The 22,680-nt window shown below is 51.4% G+C and overlaps 1 protein-coding gene across 1 annotated transcript; it reads left to right on the top strand.

Annotated features, from left to right (window-relative positions):
- Positions 1 to 1,671: 1,671 nt before the first annotated feature.
- On the top strand, positions 1,672 to 12,670 carry LOC133362733 (fibroblast growth factor receptor 3-like; the record flags this gene model as incomplete). Its single annotated transcript, XM_061581660.1, has 11 exons — positions 1,672 to 1,795; positions 2,034 to 2,251; positions 3,322 to 3,481; positions 3,894 to 4,033; positions 4,273 to 4,349; positions 5,269 to 5,390; positions 5,765 to 5,875; positions 7,591 to 7,697; positions 7,779 to 7,865; positions 12,019 to 12,165; positions 12,596 to 12,670. Coding segments are annotated over 11 exons (1,368 nt in total), but the record flags the coding sequence as incomplete, so codon positions are not given.
- Between the last annotated feature and the right edge of the window lie 10,010 nt (positions 12,671 to 22,680).

The following is a 22,680-nucleotide window of genomic DNA, read 5'->3' on the forward strand; positions in this document are numbered from 1 at the left end:
GGGCTGTACTCTTAATCGCATAAATTCCCAACAGATCCATCAATACGAACTGATTTTTGGCACCTCCTTCCGCCGAGCCACGCTCACGTGGGGAGTGGTGGCCCACCGGATCCTTATCAGGTGATCTGGTCCCCAATTAGTAAACTTGGTATAAGATAACGATCTTCGGAAAAGGAGCACCGTCGCAGGCCCTTACTCCGAGCCGTTCTGTTGTCAGATAACCTGCCGATGTATCTGTTGAGATTGGTGCCTTTAAGAATAATAACTGTTTTTGATTGTGTTTTTTTTATCGCCGTATAATCTTTCAAGTATCTTTCAGTCATAATCGCCGCACGTACTCGCATCCTCTACAGAATATTCAACTGTCCCGTGACCCAAGGTGCTAACAACGTGATAAGGGTTGCGTATGATCAATAAGGAGTGCGGTACTGCGTGAACAAAATTGAGTATAATCATTCATTAACGTTAAGGTTTTCTTAGCATAGTATTTGCATATTTTAACGACTCTCTCTCTCACTAACAACCATCGCGTTATGCGGGATCCATGTGCCGTTGTCAAAGTGAAATCAGACAATCGTTGATGATACTGTATTGATGCCGTGTTGACGTTCCGGGATTGAGAGTTCGCATACTATATCATAGTTAAGGTTGAATTAGTAATAAATTGATCAATACAGAAGTGGTTGTGTGATTCTTTCCTGAAATCTATGCATAAGATCTGCTTCTGCGTTGAGATCTGAACTTGGTGACCTTAATAAACACACTAACACATACTCAGTAAATGTTAAAGCGATAACGGGGTGAACCGGGGACCTAAAATATAACCACGAATACACACTCTGGGAATGTTTAAGCGAGAATGAGACGAACCTAGACAACGATGCCGAGTTAATCTAAGTTAATCTTGCATACTTACACCACACCTGCATAACTGCATACGATTAATTGCCTTATTCCGATCGATAACCCACCCTCATCACCGAGGCGGGGTCTGGTTATCATAACGACTTGCATTATCATAATTACACCCACTCGCATAATTAATACGATTACCTCTCGAATTGGCATAATTAAATGTGCGTAATTACATAAATTAACATATTTCCGGATAATTACACATTTGGCCAAATTTCATTTAATTATTATTATTTTCACTGAATATTCATAACCCACATATACAACATAATAATTTCACCCACGCACGCATACAACATAACAAATTTTGATAACCAACATATACAACACTGGGCTCTAAGAAAAGCTGTTTCGGGTGTGGACCAATCAACTTCAAGGACAGTGCATATCATTATCATCATCAGAGTTGTTCCTTTTTGTTTGCATTTTGACTGCTTGTGTTGTGTATTATTGCAAACATGATGCCTTGTATAAAGGTGTCAGTTTTTGTACCAGTTGAAAGGGTAAAAACCTATTACTTTATTTTGCCACTGGCAAAGGAGATGTCTCATAGTACAAACTGTTTGATGGCCGGGTGAAAGGGTGGACGGCCTCTTGTTATATTTGTCACGCCATCCAGGAAGCAGCCACGAGCTGCTAGACATGGTCCTGGGAGTGACATTGTCTGGTCCGACACTTTGGTGTGGACCAAGCAGTGTGTAAGACAATGGCGATGTGTGTGTGTGTAATGTTGTTGTTGTTGTTGTGCTGTTGAAGCTGAGGATCAAGGACTGGACGCTCGTGCTGGACAGCGTGGTGCCCTCTGACGCGGGCAACTACAGCTGTGTGGTCAGCAACCAGCACGGCTCCATCCAGCACTCGTACCAGCTCGTCGTCATTGGTGGTGACCCCCCCTCCACTCTCCCCCCCTCCACTCTCCCCCCTCCCTCTCCCCCTCCCTCTCACCCCTCCATCTCCCCTCTCCCTATCATCTCCCCCCCTCCCCTTTTTTTCTCTTTTTTTTCTACGATCAGTGGAAACAAGAAGATGCTCGGTGTAGTCGGCACTTTGCTTCGTTCATCATTTCGTAATTTTTTTGCCTCTCCCCCCTCCCCCCTCCCGCCCCTCCCGGCGTGCAGAGCGTGGCCAGCCTCAGCGGCCGTCGCTGCAGGACGGCCTCCCGGCGAACGTGACGGCGGCGGAGGGGAGCGACGTGGAGCTCCGCTGCGTCGTCCTGCAGAGCGCTGGCGGCAGCAGTCAGCAGCAGCTGCACCACCACGTGCAGTGGCTCAAGCACGTGGAGGTGAATGGCAGCCTCGAAGCACCCAATGGCTCACCCTACGTGCACGTCCTCACGGTGAGCGGGCGAGGCACGGGGGCACCCACCCACTCACCCACCTACTCACCCACCAACTCACCCACTCACCCACCCACCCACTCACCCACTAACTCACTCACTCACTCACCCACTCACACACTCACTCACTCACCCACCCACTCACCCACCCACCAACTCACCCACTCACTCACCCACTAACTCACCCACCCACTCACTCACCCACCCACTCACTCACTCACCCACTTACCTACTCACCTACTCACCCACTCACTCACCCACCCACTCACTCACCCACCCACTCACCCACCCACCCACTCACTCACCCACCCACTCACCCACCCACTCACCTACCCACTCACTCACCCACCCACTCACCCACCCACTCACTCACCCACCCACTCACTCACCCACCCACTCATTCACCCACCCACTCATTCACCCACCCACTCATTCACCCACCCACTCATTCACCCACCCACTCATTCACCCACCCACTCATTCACCCACCCACTCATTCACTCACCCACTCACCCACTCATTCACCCACCCACCCACCCACTCACCCAACCACTCACTCACCCACCCAGTCACCCACCCACTTACTCACCCACCCACCCACCCACTCACCCAACCACTCACTCACCCACCCAGTCACCCACCCACTTACTCACCCACCCACCCAACCACTCACTCACCCATCCACTCACCCACCCACTCACTCACCCACCCACCCACTCACCCAACCACTCACTCACCCATCTACTCACCCACTCACTCACTCACCCACCCACCCCAACTCAGCGGAGGCTGACGTCACCCTCTAAACAACAGGACTCAGAAGCCACCGCTTCGCCGGGTACTTACTGCTGGTACCTAATAAATAAATAAATAACGTTGAAACTTGTTCACGTGACACTGAATCTTACTCGTTGGCCATGTCGGGTGGTGGCGAGTTCGACGACACAACGCTTACATGCGACGCTCCAACCCAAATCACCCCTACCCCGCACAGCAGCCTGCGTCGTGGGTATACAAACAAGATGCTGATTCGCTCGCTCTCTCCGCGCCGCCCGCCGTGTCGCCTCAAGACGGTGGGCGTGGAGGTGACGGACGTGGAGACGGACGTGCTGTACCTGCGCAACGTCAGCACGGACGACTCGGGCCGCTACACCTGCCTGGCGGGCAACGCCGCGGGATTCGCTCACCGCTCCGCATGGCTCCTCGTCGTGCCGCAAGAGACGCCGGCTGGTAAGATGTCGACTGCCTCGCCTGCTCTGCAGGAGGTCGTGGGTTCGATCCCGATCCTGACAATGCCTGCTGCTGCTGTATATTTGGAGTTTGCGTCTCTCTCTCTCTCATCATCATCACGGTGGCTGAGATGTTGACTGCCTCGCCTGGTCTACAGGAGGTCGCGAGTTCAATTCCAACTCTGACGATGCCTGCTGCTGCTGTATATTTGGAGTTTGCGTCTCTCTCTCTCATCATCATCACGGTGGCTATGATATGTTAACTACCTCGCCTGGTCTGCAGGAGGTCGTGGGTTCGATCCCGACCCTGACGATGCCTGCTGCTGCTGTATATTTGGAGTCTGCGTGTCTCTCTCTCTCTCTCATCACGTGGCTATGAGATGTTGACTACCTCGCCTGTCTCCCTGTGACAGTGGACACCGCCCTGGCTGCTCCCGTGAGAGTGGGCGGCGGTTCTTGTGCCGCCGCCCTCCTGCTGCTGATCACCATCGGTGCTGTCACCGGCCTCACGCGGAGGAGGAGAGGGTCGACCAGCGGAGAGGGGGAGATGCAGGTGCAGTTGAGGTGGTGGTGGTGGTGGAGATGGTGGTGGTGGTGGAGGTGGTGGCGGAGGTGGTGGTGGAGGTGGTGAAGGTGGTGTTGGTGGTAGCGGTGGTGGCGGTGGTAGTGGTGGTGGTAGCGGTGGTGATGGTGGTGGTGGAGGTGGCGGTGGTAGCGGTGGTGGTGGTGATGGTGGAGGTGGTGGTGGCGGTGGTGGTGATGATGGTGGTGGTGGTTGTGGTGCCGCCCCAGGTGCTGTCTGCGCTGAGCGGCGTGGAGCTGTCGGGGGTGACGGGGCCGTGCGACCGCTGGGAGTTCCCTCGGGAACGGTTCGTCGTTGTTGTTGTCGTCATCATCGTTGTTGTTGTCGTCATCATCGTTGTTGTTGTCGTCATCATTGTTGTTGTTATCATCGTTGTTGTCGTCGTTATTGTGTGTATATGTCTGTGTGTCTGTGTATATGTGTGTGTCTGTGTATATGTCTGTGTATGTCTGTGGGTCTGTTTATTTGTGTGTGTGTCTGTGTATATGTCTGTGTATAAGTGTGTGTGTCTGTGTGTGGAGTGATAGTGTAGTGGTTAGCGCTACGCTGCGCTACGAACCCGGCGACCAGAGTTCGATTCCAGCTCACGGCCAACACCAGTGACGATTATCTGAACCGGTCCTGGGCCTCCCCTAGGTCTACTCAGCCTTAAATGAGTACCTGGTGCGGTGTGTAAACATCGCCACAGGGGAGACAAAGGCGGTCGGGCGTGGTGCTGGCCACCCACCCCCTTGTGTACCGTTCCGGCCTTCATAGGTGCTCGCTAACAGCACTTGCCCCTACAGTCTGTTAAGGCTACAGGGGGGTTCTTTGTTTTGTGTGTCTGTGTGTGTGTCTGTCTCTGTGTGTGTGTCTGTCTCTGTGTCTGTGCATGTCTCTGTGTGCGTGTGTCTCTGTGTCTGTGTGTCTCTATGTCTGTGCTTGTGTCTTTATGTCTCTGTGTCTGTCTGTGTCTGCGCGCGTGTCTCTGTCTGTGTGTCTCTGTGTGTCTGTGTGTGTCTCTGTGTCTGTGCGTGTCTGTGCGTGTCTCTGTGTCTGCACGCGTGTCTCTGTGTCTGTGTGTATCTGTCTGTGCGCGTGTCTCTGTGTCTGTGCGCGTGTCTGTGTGTGTGTCTGTGTATCTGTGTGTGTCTGTGTGTGTTTCTGTGTATCTGTGTCTGTGTATCTGTGTCTGTGTGTGTCTGTGTGTGTGTCTGTGTGTGCAGGCTGACTCTGGGTGAGCAGCTGGGTGAGGGTTGTTTTGGCCGCGTGCTGCTGGCCGAGGCGCTGGGCATGGAGCCGTCACGGCCTCACCGCAGCGTCCGCGTCGCCGTCAAGATGCTGAAGGGTGACGCCCGCGGGGTTCTAGAACTAGGAGTTTGTGGGGCGATCGCTACAAGTTTACATTTCGATGTAAAGCTTTCGTGACTGCAGGGATTCATCTTCTTGGTTCTTTCGGTAAAGTCACGTAGAAGGGAAATAATGAAAGAATAAAAATAAAACAATGAAATACAATTCTCACGACGTTTCGGCCACAACGCAAGCAGCCGTCCTCAGGTGAAGAACAGGTCTGTCGGAAAGACAGACCTATTTGTATTACTAAATTATGTTTTATTATTTTATTATGTTTTATTATTTTATTATTTGCATTCTACGTGGTGACTTTACCGCTAGAAGAGTTTGTTTTTAATTTGTGTTCGGACGTGCGGCGTGCGAGCCCAGCGCACGCCACGGAAGCGGAGACCCACGACCTCCACGCGGAGCTGGAGACCCTCAAGAAGATCGGACGGCACAGCCACCTGGTGAACCTGCTGGGCGCATGCACACGGGGCGGTGAGCGTGGGGGGGGGGGTGAGTGTGGGGGGGTGGTGAGCGGGGGGGTGGTGAGTGTGGGGGGGTGGTGAGCGGGGGGGTGGTGAGCGTGGGTGGTGAGTGTGGGTGGTGAGTGTGGGTGGTGAGTGTGGGGGGGTGGTGAGTGTGGGTGGTGAGTGTGGGGGGGTGGTGAGCGTGGGTGGTGAGTGTGGGGGGGGTGGTGAGTGTGGGGGGGTGGTGAGCGTGGGTGGTGAGTGTGGGTGGTGAGTGCGGGGGGGGTGGTGAGCGTGGGTGGTGAGCGTGGGTGGTGAGTGTGGGGGGGTGGTGAGCGTGGGGGGGGGGTGGTGAGTGTGGGGGGGTGGGTGGTGAGTGTGGGGGGGTGGTGAGTGTGGGGGGAGGTGGTGAGCGTGGGGGGGGTGGTGAGTGTGGGTGGTGAGCGTGGGAGGGGTGGTGAGTGTGGGGGGGTGGTGAGTGTGGGGGGGGGTGGTGAGTGTGGGGGGTGGTGAGCGGGGGGGGGGGTGGTGAGTGTGGGGGGGTGGTGAGTGTGGGGGGGGGTGAGCGGGGGGGTGGTGAGTGGGGGGGTGGTGAGCGGGGGGGTGGTGAGTGGGGGGGTGGTGAGCGTGGGTGGTGAGTGTGGGGGGGGTGGTGAGCGTGGGTGGCGAGTGTGGGTGGTGAGCGTGGGGGGGTGGTGAGCGGGGGGGTGGTGAGTGTGGGTGGTGAGTGTGGGGGGGGGGGGTGGTGAGTGTGGGTGGTGAGTGTGGGGGGGTGGTGAGTGTGGGTGGTGAGTGTGGGGGGATGGTGAGTGTGGGTGGTGAGCGTGGGGGGGGTGGTGAGTGTGGGTGGTGAGTGGGGGGGGTGGTGAGTGGGGGGGTGAGCAGCCCCCCTCCCTCGTGATGGCGATGAACTCTTCACCTTGTGGACTAATTTGGCTTCGCGAGTGATTTTGGCAAAGCCGAGAGTTGGGTCGTCTTCTTGGTGACTCGGGATTGTGATCATTGCACCTCCCCCGTCCCCCTCTCTATTTCGAAGCCAATGAATACCAACACGAACTTGTAGACAATTCGAGCAGCAGGCGAGGCCTCCGCTCCGCTGCCTGTGTGGCTCCTCTTCAGCAGCGACCCCTGGCCGCCGCCGCCACCACTCACGGCAGCTCAAGCCGCTTTGCTTGACAGCGGCAGCCCCAGTGACGTTTGCTGTTGAGAGCGACTTGCCCGCCGCTGCTCACTAGTTTGTATGTCGTCAGGCAAGACCCCCCCCCCCCCCCCCCCTCGAGCTGCGTTGCTCTTGTTCCGGAAGCCACCTGGCCATCACGGACGATTTCTGGTGGACATTAGTAGCGACGTCGATTCCAAATGTGAAAAGGGGAAAAACCGTAGGACACGGAGGAAATAAAAATCCATCTGGATCGAACGCACGACCTCCTGTGTACCAGGCAAGGTAGTTAACATCTCATAGCCACCGTGATGATGATAAAGAGACACACAGACTCCAAATATACAGCAGCAGCAGCAGGCATCGTCAGAGTTGGAATTGAACTCGCGACCTCCTGTATACCAGGCGAGGTAGTTAACATCGCATAGCCATCGTGATGATGATAAAGAGACACGCAGACTCCACATATACAACAGCAGCAGCAGCAGGCATCGTCAGAGTTGGAATTGAACTCGCGACCTCCTATAGACCAGGCGAGGTAGTTAACATCTCACTGTGCCCCTTCCCCCCCCCAACTCTCCCAGGCCCCCTGCTCGTGATCGTTGAGTTTGCGGCCAAGGGGAATCTGCGCGACTTCCTGCGTGCACACCGCACGCCCGGCGCAGAGTGCACGGCGCGTGGCGGCTACGGAGCCGGCGGTGGTGGCGGTGGTGGCGGTGGCGGCGGCGGTGGTGGCGGTGGTGGCGGTGGTGGCGGTGGTGGTGGCGACGAGGTGAAGGGCGAAACGCTCTCCATGCTGCAGCTGGTGGCCTTCGCCTGCCAGGTGGCACGCGGCATGGAGTACCTCACCTCTAAGAAGGTGCAGCGACGACACCCGCCCACACGCACGCACATCTACCCACTCAACAACAACAACATACTCTTCGTTTTCTCAGTAAAGTCACGTAGGTAAAAATTTAATTAAAATTAATAAAAATAATAAAAATCTTAAATACAAGTTAAGAACTTGCATCTTGGAATCCCTGCCTCACTTGATACAGCAAGTCTGGCTGTGACGGTCCCACCAGACGACGGAGACTTGTGTTGCCTCCAAAACGTCGTGATTTTTATTATTTTATTTGTATTAATTTAAATTTCATTTTCTACCTACGTGACTTTACTGAATAAACTTAGAGTATGAATCCTTGCAGTCACGAAAGCTTCAAATCTAGAACAACAACAACAACCGCCATTCGCCACTAAGTGGCGGTGACGTCACCACGACGCTTGTGCCAGGCCATGTGCACCTTGAGGCCACGTGAAATGTCGAGGAGGTCACGGGGCAGACCCAGGTGCCACGGGTTGACTGACTGAGATGACCGAGATGACTGGCTGATGCACCACCTGTGCCCCCTACTGTACCAATTGGCTGCGCTTTAGCCACCCGGTGCTCCGCTCGTTGTTGTGAGCGTCGCTCCTCTGCCCTTCGTTGTTGTTGGAGGGCGACTGCATCCAACTGCCCAGTAGCGTCCTTCACGAGCCTCCTCAACAGAGGCCGATCTTGACACCGCTGGTACCAGTCATCGGCAAGTCTACTCAGCTCCACGTCCTCCTGTACCACATCACTCCATCTCTTCTTTAGCCCAGTGTTGCGCCCGTTTAGCCCCCTCAATCCAGGCCGAACAAAAGCTGTTTAGGCATGCGGTGGCTGGGCATGCGGGCGACATGGCCCAGCCAACACAGCCTTGCCTACCGGAGGAGCTCACCGATGGGACTTCGTCCAGATCTTTCAAGGATATATGAGCTCCTCACACAATCCAGCCTGGTTAAACCCAGGATGGATCGTAGGCAGGCCAGCCTAAATATTTCTAACCGGTGAAGATGCTCCATTAGGGGGGGTCCATGTTTCGCAAGCGTAGAGAAAGGAGGGAATGGCTGTGGCCGAGAGGACCTGAAGTTTCGTGCGGAGCGACAGACCAGGTAGCTTCCACACAGCGGTATGCAACCGATGAAAAGATATTGCCGCTCGACTGATTCGGAGTGAGACCTCTGCTGTCAAACCGGAGCCGGTCATGAGCACACTGCCCAGGTATGGGAAACTCTCCACTCTCTGCACAACTGCCCCAAGACCAGTTGGGAGTTGTGGGGGTGGAGTGTCCGATGGTACAAAATACCCAGGCAGGTGCTTAGTTTTGGTGGGGCTGATGATAAGTCCCCACATCTTAGTGGCACGCTCCAGTTCCAGCAGCAGTGCCTCCAACTCCTCTTCTGAGTGAGCAGCTATTACCAGATCATCGGCATACATAACATGGTTGAGCAATAGGGAGCCATCCCTTGACCGCACCTGGGCATCAATCAGCCTCCCATTGTATCTGTACCACATGTAAATTCCTCCGGTACAGCTACTGAAGGTTTCACGAACTACGTGGTCGAAATAGATGTTACATAATGTGGGAGCCAGAGGACATCCCTGTCGCACCCCAAAATAAACAGCGAATGTCTCCGACTCCCGGCCACGTAGTTTTACCCGGGCCCACTCACCATCATGAAGGTCCTTAATGATCGTGAGCAGTGGATCAGGGACTCCGAAAGCACGAACAACCCAGAGCCCAGGCCTCCTGATGGTATCATAGGCCTTGACCAGGTCAATAAAGCAGAGATGTAGGTCTTGTTGGAATTCCCTACACCTCTGCTGTACCAGACAGACAGAAAATATGGCATCTGTGCAGGACCGCCCTTTCCTGAAACCGAATTGGGGCTCGCAAGCCTCTCCTCAGTGTGTCTAGCAAGGCGATGTTGAATAATCCTTGCCTGGACCTTTCCCGGCACACAGGAGTGAGATGCCCCTGTAGTTGTTACAGTCTGTGTCGTCCCCCTTCTTAAAGAGGGAGACCACCAGGGCATCCTTCCAATCCTCCGGAACCCGTCCAGTGGTCAAGACTTTTTTTTATGATATCATGTAGGGCAGTCTGTGCACAAACGCCACCCTCCCTCAGCATTTCGCTTGGGAGATTATCTCTGCCCGGTGCCTGTCCTGGTCTCAGACTCCGGATCGCCTTCAGTACTTCCTCTACAGATGGCACCTCAGCCAGCCACTCACAGGGGGTGACCTCTTCCTCCAATATTTGAGGCACCGCAGCCTCGGCAGGGTTATCCCCACTTTGCGCCATGATGTTTTCCTGGCTGAGGGATTTCCCTCCCCCAGGACCTCACAAAAATGCTCAGCAAATCTGCAAACCTGTTCCTGGGGGTCGGAGATTGGATCAACGTTTTTTCCCCTAATGATGGAAATAGGTGTGGCGCTGCAGATAACTTTTTGATGGAGTTAAATAATGATTTGTGATCGTGAGCCACTCAGGCAGACTCCGTCTCCTCAGCAACCCATAACCATCACCCATCCTTGCAGCGCCTCACGGCTCTCCGAACCTCCGAGCGAAGGCTGCGGTAAGCCTCCTCATTCTCTGACGTGGGATGCTGTCGACGATTAGAGTGGGCATGTCGCTTTTTCTCAACTATCCTGAATACCTCCTCTGTCAGCCAGGGTCTCTGGAGAGGTCTGGACCGCGTATCCAAAGCACCCATTGCAGCTGCATGAGCCACAGTCCTAAACCTCGCCCATTAACCCTCGACATCAGGAGGAGTTGGGACGATGCCAACCCCATCTGCAAGCAATGATGAAATTCTCACTTGCAACTTTCATCAGCTGAGACCAGGCCACTTTAGGTTGGAAGGGGGTCCTGGGTGTACACCCACCACCGGAGTGGAAGAATGGCAGGCGCATCTTACAGATGACTAGTCGATGGTCAGAGGGCATATCAGCTCCACGGTAGGTCCTGGTGTCAAGGACATGGGCTCGCATCCGCTGGTCCGTCACTATGTAGACCAGCAGATGTTTTTGCTTGGACCCGTCATGCATTCATGATGTTGTGTGGATGCGCCAATGCCGGAAGAGCGTGTTGGTAATTACAAGCCCATGGGCTGCACAAAAATCTAGCAGCCTCCTACCGTTGTTATTGAGCTGATCTGGCCCATGCCTTCTAATCACTCCAGATCAGCTGCCAGCATCATGACCAACTCAGGCATTGAAGTCACCCAACAAGATGACTCTATCCCGAGTGGCCAATCTAGCCAGCACCTGTGACAGGAGGTCATAGAAGGCATTTGACTCATCGGCTTTGCCTGCATCCCTCCACGGATGTTCGTGTTCGGTGGGGGCATAAGCAACCACGACCACCACTCCTCGTCTCCGGTTGATGGGAAGGCGAGCCCAAAGTAGCCTGGGGCTTACAGCTTCCCACACCTCACCGCCATGCTCCCACGCCCCCTTCATTTTTTTTGTTCAGAAGAAGAGCCAGACCCTGTTGTTTGGCAGTCTCCTGCCCCGAGTAAAGGACTGTCCACCCCTTATGGTGGCAGGAGCCAGGACCGGTCCACCGGACCTCCTGAATGCCACAACGATCCAGGCGGTACCGGTCCAGCTCCCGACAAAGGAGTGGCAGCCTCTCCTCCGCAGTGAGTGTTCGAACATTCCACCTCGCCACACGAAGTGGTTTTTCGTTGTTTCTGGAGAAGCCCCAAGGGTGAAGATTCAATCTCCTGGTTCCGACAATTGGGGTTTGGCCAGGAGACGTCATAGACACCTGTCCCCCCCCCATGGCCTGCGCCACAAACTTATTAGTTACATATTTAATTTGTGGTTTAGTGGTAATTAATTGAAGGTGGAGGGGTTACCAACCCATTGCACCCGTCCAGAGCCCCCGTTTAGCCACTGTGGTGGTCGCAGACGCCATGACGGGAGAGGCCAATCGGCATTGGCCCTCCCCCCACAGCACTGTCCATGACAGAGTTGCCCGTCCGGCACCCACACACCCCTACCCACACACCCCTACCCACACACCCCTACCCACACACACCTACCCACACACCCCTACCCACACACCCCTACACACACATCTCCTACCCACACACCCCTACCCACACACATCTCCTACCCACACACACCTACCCACGCACCGTGTGTGTCGGTGTCACAGTGCGTTCACCGGGACCTGGCGGCCAGGAACGTCCTCGTCGTTGACGGCGGAGTTGGTGGCGGCTATTCGGTGAAAATCGCTGATCTGGGCCTCACCCGCGACGTGGGCGGCGAACGTGACTACTACTACCAGCACAAGACTGCTGCCGTGAGTGGCGGTGGTGGCGGTGGTGGCGGCGGGTGGCGGCGGTGGAGGCGGTGGTGGAGGTGGTGGTGGTGGCGGTGGTGGAGGTGGTGGCGGTGGTGGCGGTGGAGGAGGTGGTGGTGGTGGCGGTGGTCATGCCCGGGGAAGGGGGGGGGGGGGAGAGAGAGAGAGAGAATCTTTCATGAAATCTTTCATTTGAAAAAAGAAGAGGGGGGGGCACATAAGCAAAACATTGAAAAAAATTACGAAATGATGAACGAAGCAAAGTGCCGACTACACCGAGCATCTTCTTGTTTCCTCTGATCGTAAAAAAGAAAAGAGAGGGAGGTAGGGGAGAGGGTGGTGGTGGATAAAAGGGTGGTGGTGGTGGGTCAAGGGTCAAGGGTCAGGCTGTGCGTCGTTGACCTCCCCTCGTCACCTGTCGCCCCTCCAGGGACGCCTGCCGGTGAAGTGGATGGCACCGGAGGCGTTGCTGCACCGCGTCTACACACAGCGGAGCGACGTGTGAGTGGCTGTGACACGTTGACTACCTCGGCTGGTACACAGGTCGTGGGTTCCATCCAGACCCTGACACTGCCTGTGTGAGTGGCTGTGACACGTTGACTACCTCGGCTGGTACGCAGGAGGTCGTGGGTTCCATCCAGACCCTGACACTGCCTGTGTGAGTGGCTGTGACACGTTGACTACCTCGGCTAGTACGCAGGAGGTCGTGGGTTCCATCTAGACCCTGACACTGCCTGTGTGAGTGGCTGTGACACGTTGACTACCTCGGCTGGTACGCAGGAGGTCGTGGGTTCCATCCAGACCCTGACACTGCCTGTGTGAGTGGCTGTGACACGTTGACTACCTCGGCTGGTACGCAGGAGGTCGTGGGTTCCATCCAGACCCTGACACTGCCTGCTACCGCTGTATACGGTCGACCCTTCCACATCTCGGGGGTTAAGGGCGCGGGCCCCCCACGATCTGGAAAAACCGCGTACATTGTTTTGGTCCCCTCACTCACCTCCAGCCAGGGGGTTTTTGAGATACAAAGATCACTGCGAGATCACTGCGAGAAGTTTTTTTTTATTGGTTCTTTTTGTGTTTTTAACGCCGTTTGGGATGGGTATTTTGGTCATATATGAAGGTCAGTCGTAAGTAAAAATAGAGAGAAAATAAAAAAATAAGAAAGAAATGAGAAGAATAATAGTATCACAAAACACAGCAATAATCACATCTTAGCCAATTATACAAATACTCGCTTTACTACCCGGCTCGCCTGAGACTTGGGTTAACACACGGCCTACGCGGAGGGTTTGGGGGGGGGGGGGCGTGACGTCAGCAGACACACTGCTGACAGAGGAGGAGTTCAGGATGGTTGAGAAAAAGCGACAGGCCCACTCTAATCGTCGACAGCATTCCACGTCAGAGAATGAAGAGGCTTACCGCAGCCTTCGCTCGGAGGTTCGGAGAGCCGTGAGGCGCTGCAAGAATGGGTGGTGGTCACGGGTTGCTGAGGAGATGGAGTCTTCTTCAGTGGCCCACGATCACAAATCACTATTTAACTCCATCAAAAAAGTCACCTACAGTGCCACACCTATTACCATCATTAGGGGAATCTCTGACCCCCTAGGAACAGGTTTGCAGATTTTCTGAGAATTTTTGAGATCCTGGGGGAGAGGAAATTCCTCAGCCTGGAAAACATCATGGGGCAAAGTGGGGATAACCCTGCTGAGGCTGCGGTGCCTCAAATATTGGAGGAAGAAGTCACCCCCTGTGAGTTGCTGGCTGAGGTGCCATCTGTTGAGGAAGTACTGAAGGCGATCCAGAGTCAGACCAGGAAAGGCACCGGGCAAAAATCATCTCCCAAGCGACATGCTGAGGGAGAGTGGCGTTTGTGCACAGACTGCCCTACATGACATCATAACGACAGTCTGGACCAATGGATGGGTTCCGCAGGATTGGAAGGATGCCCTGGTGGTCCCACTCTTTAAGAAGGGGGACCGCACAGACTGTAACAACTACAGGGGCATCTCACTCCTCAGTGTGCCGGGAAAAGTCCTGGCAAGGATTATTCAACATCGCCTTGCTAGGCACGCTGAGGAGAGGCTTGAGGAGCCCCAATGTGGTTTCAGGAAAGGCCGGTCCTGCACAGATGCCATATTTTCTGTCTGTCTGCTACAGCAGAGGTGGATGGAATTCCAACAAGACCTACATCTCTGCTTTATTGACCCGGTCAAGGTCTATGATACTATCAGTAGGCATGGGCTCTGGGTTGTTCTTCGTGCTTTCGGAGTAGTACCTGACCCTCTGCTCGCGATCATTAAGGACCTTCATGATGGTGAGCGGGCCCGGGTAAAACTACGTGGCGGGTAGTCGGAGACATTCGCTGTTTACTTTAGGGTGCGACAGGGATGTCCTCTGGCTCCCACATTATGTAACATCTATTTCAACCACGTAGTTCGTGAAACATTCAGTAGCTGTACCGGAGGAATTTCCATGTGGTACAGATGCAATGGGAGGCTATTCGATGCCCGGGTTTGGTCAAGGGATGGCTCCCTATTGCTCAACCATGTTACGTATGCCGATGATTTGGTAATTGCTGCTCATTCAAAGGAGAAGTAGAGATGCTTCTGCTGAAACTGGAGTGTGCCACTAAGAGGTGGAGCCTTACCATCAGCACCTGCCTGGGTATTTTGTACCATTGGACACTCCACCCCACAACTCCCAATTGGTGATACGGCAGTTGTGCAGAGAGTGGAGAGTTTCCCATACCTGGGCAGTGTGCTTATGACCGGCTCCGCACGAAGCTTCAGGCCTTCTCGGCCACAGTCATTCCCTCTGTTGTGTATGTACCCCCTTTTTATTTTTTTTAATATTATTTATTTATTTTTTTAAAGAATTATTCTGCCAACATAGATAATATCGTTTTTTTTTAATAGACGCTGCGGCCACGTGGGAACGAACACGCCCCCACACTTCCACAGAGGCCCCCACACTTCCACAGATGCGCGCATACCTCATTTCAAAGGAGAGAGGACATGAAAGGGGGGCAATAAGGTAATTAAAAAAAAAACTCCCCTAAATTCACACAAGAGGAACAAGGGAGGGGGGGAATTGCAGGCGGGGGGTTGCAGAACCCAGGAGACACGGAGGAAGAGATAATTATATTCTTAACAAAGAAACAGCATCGACGACAAAAAGCACAGATGGGTCTTTGAACCATGTTAAATACACAAGTTACCAACTTAACATAAAGATTAAGCAAACAGTATCCATCCTCACTCCAATTGAAAACCAGACGACAATCTGAACCAGAATCGCGACCCATCATTGTTAATAATACTGACATTATTTACCTTTAAAGAATATCTACACGGCCGGGCCCGAAGCATCAAAGAATAATTATGGCATCGATTTCGCTCCAAACAAAATTCCTAGCCGGGATATCAGATCAAATAATCACAAGAAGTCAAAAATAAGTACGGAATTAAAGTAGAAGAGAAATCAAGGGCGGAGAAGGCTCTCAAAATTAACCAAACACAACACCCATGGGAAGCGAGCAACACGGCCGCCTTTGTCTTTCCGAGAGGATCACGACACACAGGCACCAAGCCAGGAATGACACCCATAAAGTTGGGGCAAGGGCTCAAAGGAAATTAACACACGCCTTCGAATAAATAAGCATACGCCGGGTGCTCCCACCGTGGAAACAACCGCCTTTGTCTCCCCACAACACGGACAAACACGCACGCGAAACACACGGACGGGACACACACACGGACGCAGATGGTTCAGCCCACAGGTAAGGTTTTTATGACACAGCCTTTGAACAACTCGGGAAGCCGAGTGGAAGTTTCCGATATAAACCGAAGGAAAATCCATACAACACAGATCGTCCGGGCCACGAGCTCCACCAGAGATCATCCGGGCCACGAGCCATCTTCGGCTCCACCACAGATCGTCAAGAAGTTTTCATCATTGAGAATGACGAGGGTCGCGGAAAGTAGAGTAGCGACGCGTAGCTACAAGCCGAGGTCTGCACCACCTGAGAAGAATCGCTACCCTGAGTCGCAGAGCTGCGAGTGAAGCCAACAAAGACGCCAACGTCCACCCTGCCACGAACGAAGCATCGCTCCTCGTCAGAGTGACGACCAGCGAACAACCCGCAGGAAAGGCGGAGATCGCTGAACGAGCGCCAACTTGCGACACCGTGCGCCACCGTGCGCCACCGTGCACCACTTTGCGCTGAACGTGCGCCACCGTGCGCCACCGTGCGACACCGAGTGACAACGAGCGACCACCCAGATCGACCAGCATCAACCCAAACCGACTCGTCATCCCGCCGTGGAGAAAAAGAGTCAAAGTCTTCTGAACGAGCGCCGCCGCTCACCTCACAGCGGAGAAAGTCCTCAGCTGCCGCTCGCACAAACAACAGAGGTCGTATCGCTCCCCACATACAGACTCAATAAAACACAGAGAAAATCTTGTCAAACCAGTTTCCTTTGTCCCAGAATCTCGCCGAAGAGTTAATTAAAACAGAGCCAGATTCGCTCTCGCGCCACACGCCCTCACCCACCATTGTATCAACATTCCGTTAAAAAGGATTTTAGACTTGCCGATGAATCTATTGACATATACTTTCGCCTCTGGGATACAATAAGTGCTTTTTATTACCGCCCTATGAAGTGTGTCATGCTTGTTTTCAAACTCGACCAGTCGCCGATTGTGATCAATACATGGGCGAACTAATGATGCCTGGTAGGAAAAGTAGAGGTTACAATTGATAGAAGTGTTTTTAGTCATTCAGTTCGTTAAATGCATAAGTGTTTATTCATTCATTTTAGTCAATGCATAATCTCGTAATTGCATAAGAGTTTTGGTTATTCGTATTAGTTAATGCCTAATATCGCAAATGCATAAGAATTTTTAGTTATTCAATTTAGCTAAATGCATAAGTGTTTATTCATTCATTTTAGTCAAATGCATAAGAGTTTCGTTATTCATATGCATAATTGCATAATGTCACAACTGCATAAGTTTTTGTCGTTCATATTAGTTAATTGCATAATCTTGCCCATGAATTATTGACGCATGTTTGACCTGCATGATAGAATGTCACGTGCTTGTTAGAATAAAATTGTAATCCAGAAGCATATCGAGTGTTCCTTCCAAGTCCATGCAAAACTGTCTTATTCTTGACAACTGTATCCTGTGATGAGATATGAAAATGGAGACCTAAAATATTATAACACACACTAGGATAATCGGTAAATGAATCTATGATAATCGTGTTATCCTGATTGATAACTCTGGATAAACGAAACTAAGCAAATTATCATAACTGCACACATTAACATAATCGCAAGCCTCCGCATAAATTACTACGATTATCTCCGTGATTATCATAATTTATGCATATAATTACACGCATTATCATAATTTATGCATATTAATACACATACTATCATAATTAATGCGATTTGCGCATTTTTCGGAAAATTATTAATTTTTATTATTTTCATCAAAATTTCATAATTCCGACACATACAACATAATGGGTGGCTCGTCCGGGATCTCTCGCAGACAGTGTTTTGCCATGGATGATGGAATGAATCACTTCGTGTTAACCAGAATATCAGGACTCGAACATTGCATGGTGATTGTGAACGGGCGGAAAACTAAAAACGCCCTCTAAGGTTAAAACCCAGAATAGCAGGTTAAAACAGAGACAGTGGAATTAAGATAATATCGTATCAAACCAATTGCATCCTCTGATAAATGGTGTTAGAGGTACGCACTCTGAATCGGAAAATAACAGATAGCTCGAGTCGAATTGACTACACTCTGTGAGATAATTGTTTTATATGCACTCTGAAAAGAAATGTCAAAGTAACTTCCGCCATACCTAAGATGCTAGGATTAAGAATAATTTTTGAATGGGTTACGGGATACGGGGAGCTCGTATTTAAACGTACCGAACAATCTGTTACAAAGCAGTACAGTCAGAGAGGACATATGGGAAGGGAGCTGTATCGATAACACGAACACACCTCGGGGGAAACTAATTGACTGGATAAAATGTAACGAAGGCGAACACGATGTAAAACTGCAGGAAAGGCAGGACAGGACTCATTCCTTTTCACACAGGCATACAGACAGGGATTGTGGAATGAGGAAAAATTTGGAAAGGAAACGGGAGGAAATCAGTACTCGCGACACCAGCGAAACTCACAGACGTTGATCCGCAGAATAAATATGGAAGTAACAGTAAATCACACTCTTGGGTACGTGGACAGAGTCCAGGGACTAATCGCACAAAAATTATGGATGTCGAACAAAAAATCCTTTACAAAGGGAAACCCTCACAATTCGCGAGAGGGAGGAAAATGTTAAAGTAAAGTCGACAGGACATGCTCCACTAAGGGCAGAGGCAAAAACTGAAGGGAAATGGCAACCCGCCCGACACGGCACAGACCAAATGACAGATTGCCTGATGATAACTTGTTTTATGATGACGCTGTCGGCGATCAACTTTCGGATAACCTATTCACCAGTAAAACCCTTAAATTGATGGACAAGGCTCTAGTCAGAATTCCCGATTTTGACCCCCACAATAAGACTATGGATATCCACAACACATATCGCAACCGTTAGAAGAGGAGGCAATGATTAGAGGGCTGAGGGAGACGGGATGAAAAAGCGAGTTTGTTGAAACGGACCTTACATAAAGAATCCATTCCATGGGTAAAGTCACTGCCACACAAGGTTAGAAATGATTTTAAACACTGAGCCTGGCAGTGATTCGGAAGTTTGGAGAATATTCGACACTCACTGAGGGGTTTTATGCTGTAAAATCGATGACCCAGGGCATGGACCAAGATCCACGTGACTACCTCGTCCAATTTAAAAGAGCGTATTACGCAGGCGATGTGAATCAATACCACGAAGGAGATAAATGTTCAAAATTATGTTTTTTGAATCCTTGAGCCCAGAGATTACAGAAAGGGTGAGAATGGTTTGGAATCCAGAAACCGCATCCTTACGCCGCATAGAGAGCAAGGCGTACATGGCATGGTTATACAGAGCTAAGAATCATAATTCGGATCCAGAACACAGGGAGAGGGATGAGGAACCCAGCCTCTCAGAGAGGAATACAAATCACCCGAGCAGTCCCACAATGCAAGACGGAGCAGAAACGACGCACACATGGCAAAATAACCCAGAGAGAGGTTGGCACGAGAATGAGAGCGGCACAAAGCCGAACATTCAGGAGAATCGCAGGAGGGGGAGGTTCAGAATAGAACCATACCAACACCCCATGCCACGACACACACAAGATCAAAATTACCCACAAAGATGGCGAGGTAACAATCCAGGAAAAATTTGGCACCCAAATGGGAGAAATACTGGGCTAAAAATGTACGAGAATCGCAGGAGGGAGAGGTTCAGAGCAGAACCTATCAACACCCCCATCCCACGACACACGCAAGGTTCAAATTACGCACAGAGATGGAAGATAACCACCTAGCGGGAAGGTGTTACACAGACGCGGAGGTATGGATGCGAACATTCAGGAGAATCGCAGGATGGGAGGTCAAACACAATCGACCAATTCCGACCAATTCCTCACGGCTATACCAGGAGGGAATAGAGGAATAACACAGAAATGCGGTCCAAATACGTGATGAACCATCCACAGTGAGTGCGAGCGAGCGGCCAACACGCGCCCCACCCGCCGAGGTGTTAAACCCTGAGCAGGCTGCAAGTGACAGGGCTGAATGGAAGAGTGATCGGACGGTGGATAGCAGACAGCAGAGACAAAGAGAGAACACAGAGACACACCCTGAGGAGCGCAGGCGTGAGCCTTTGAATGGAAAATATCCAAGGGAAACCAAAAATTATGTGGATCGGAGTGCTAAAATGGAGACGAATGTCCATGACGTATCGGGAATGGTGTTGAAATCCAACACACTCGTAAAAACAATGAGGGCAACATTACGAAGGACAGAATTAAATCGACACACTGACTCAGGCAAATGTGATGTAATCGCAGAGAGAAGAGCATGCCCACGAACCAAGTGTCAAAGTGGGTCGTATGTGCGCGAATTCTGGTTACGTGCAGCACAATTTTTCACCACACACTCCCACGACGCGAGAGAGTGAGAGAGGAAACTACAAAAACGAACCCGAAACCGTTGATCAAATATTCCACAAGTGATAATTGGTAAACCAGGCAACATGAGGAAGGTAACGCATAAATGCGTTTCGAAACCCGCTACCTAGCGTTCCCAGGATTTTAACAAAAACAAAAATGAATGTTCGTCAGAGTTATGATGTATGAGAACGATTGTAACGCAATATCGATGTTAACGTGTGTTATTTTCTTTTGCTTAATTCAAATGTAACCAGGATTTAACAAAACAAAAATGAATATTCGCCGGAGTTATGATGTATGAGAAACCGATGTAACGCAATATCAATGTAACATGTGTTATTTCTTGCTTATTTCAGATGTAACCAGGTTAAGATTGTAATACGTGCACGCGCGTCGTAAGAAAATAACCGCCGAGAGTAAGGGCGGCTCTGATGGGATGCATGACATAAAAGGGGGCATTACTTTGTTTGAAAATTCGCCAGTGGCAAATCGACCCTGATATTTTCAAAAGGGCGGACTGTTGGTATGTACCCCCTTTTTATTTTTTTAATATTATTTATCTATTTTTTTTAAAGAATTATTCTGCCAACATAGATAATATCGTTTTTTTTTAATAGACGCGGCCACGTGGGAACGAACACGCCCCCCACACTTCCACAGAGGCCCCCACACTTCCACAGATGCGCGCATACCTCATTTCAAAGGAGAGAGGACATGAAAGGGGGGGCAATAAGGTAATAAAAAAAAAACTCCCCTAAATTCACACAAGAGGAACAAGGGAGGGGGGGGGAATTGCAGGCGGGGGGTTGCAGAACCAGGAGACACGGAGGAAGAGATAATTATATTTTTAACAAAGAAACAGCATCGACGACAAAAAGCACAGATGGGTCTTTGAACCATGTTAAATACACAAGTTACCAACTTCTTAACCATAAAGATTAAGCAAACAGTATCCATCCTCACTCCAATTGAAAAACCAGACGACAATCTGAACCAGAATCGCGACCCATCATTGTTAATAAATACTGACATTATTTACCTTTAAAGAATATCTACACGGCCGGGCCGAAGCATCAAAGAATAATTATGGCATCGATTTCGCTCCACAAACAAACATTCCTAGCCGGGATATCAGATCAAATAATCACAAGAAGTCAAATAATAAGTACGGAATTAAAGTAGAAGAGAAATCAAGGGCGGAGAAGGCTCTCAAATTAACCAAACACAACACCCATGGGAAGCGAGCAACACGGCCGCCTTTGTCTTTCCGAGAGGATCACGACACACAGGCACCAAGCCAGGAAATTGACACCATAAAGTTGGGGCAAGGGCTCAAAGGAATTAACACACGCCTTCGAATAAATAAGCATACGCCGGGTGCTCCCACCGTGGAAACAACCGCCTTTGTCTCCCCACAACACGGACAAACACGCACGCGAAACACACGGACGGACACACACACGGACGCAGATGGTTCAGCCCACAGGAAGGTTTTATGACACAGCCTTTGAACAACTCGGGAAGCCGAGTGGAAGTTTCCGATATAAACCGAAGGAAAATCCATACAACACAGATCGTCCGGGCCACGAGCTCCACCAGAGATCATCCGGGCCACGAGCCCATCTTCGGCTCCACCACAGATCGTCAAGAAGTTTTCATCATTGAGAATGACGAGGGTCGGGAGTAGCGACGCGTAGCTACAAGCCGAGGTCTGCACCACCTGAGAAGAATCGCTACCCTGAGTCGCAGAGCTGCGAGTGAAGCCAACAAAGACGCCAACGTCCACCCTGCCACGAACGAAGCATCGCTCCTCGTCAGAGTGACGACCAGCGAAAACCCGCAGGAAAGGCGGAGATCGCTGAACGAGCGCCAACTTGCGACACCGTGCGCCACCGTGCGCCACCGTGCACCACTTTGCGCTGAACGTGCGCCACCGTGCGCCACCGTGCGACACCGAGCGACAACGAGCGACACCCAGATCGACCAGCATCAACCCAAACCGACTCGTCATCCCGCCGTGGAGAAAAAGAGTCAAAGTCTTCTGAACGAGCGCCGCCGCTCACCTCACAGCGGAGAAAGTCTCAGCTGCCGCTCGCACAAACAACAGAGGTCGTATCGCTCCCCACATACAGACTCAATAAAACACAGAGAAAATCTTGTCAAACCAGTTTCCTTTGTCCCAGAATCTCGCCGAAGAGTTAATTAAAACAGAGCCAGATTCGCTCTCGCGCCCACACGCCCTCACCCACCATTGTATCAAACATTCCGTTAAAAAGGATTTTAGACTTGCCGATGAATCTATTGACATATACTTTCGCCTCTGGGATACAATAAGTGCTTTTTATTACCGCCATATGAAGTGTGTCATGCTTGTTTTCAAA

This window comes from Lethenteron reissneri, unplaced genomic scaffold, assembly GCF_015708825.2.
Source record: "Lethenteron reissneri isolate LAM-NWPU_2019-01 unplaced genomic scaffold, ASM1570882v1 scaffold_1599, whole genome shotgun sequence".
Classification (NCBI taxonomy): domain Eukaryota; kingdom Metazoa; phylum Chordata; class Hyperoartia; order Petromyzontiformes; family Petromyzontidae; genus Lethenteron; species Lethenteron reissneri.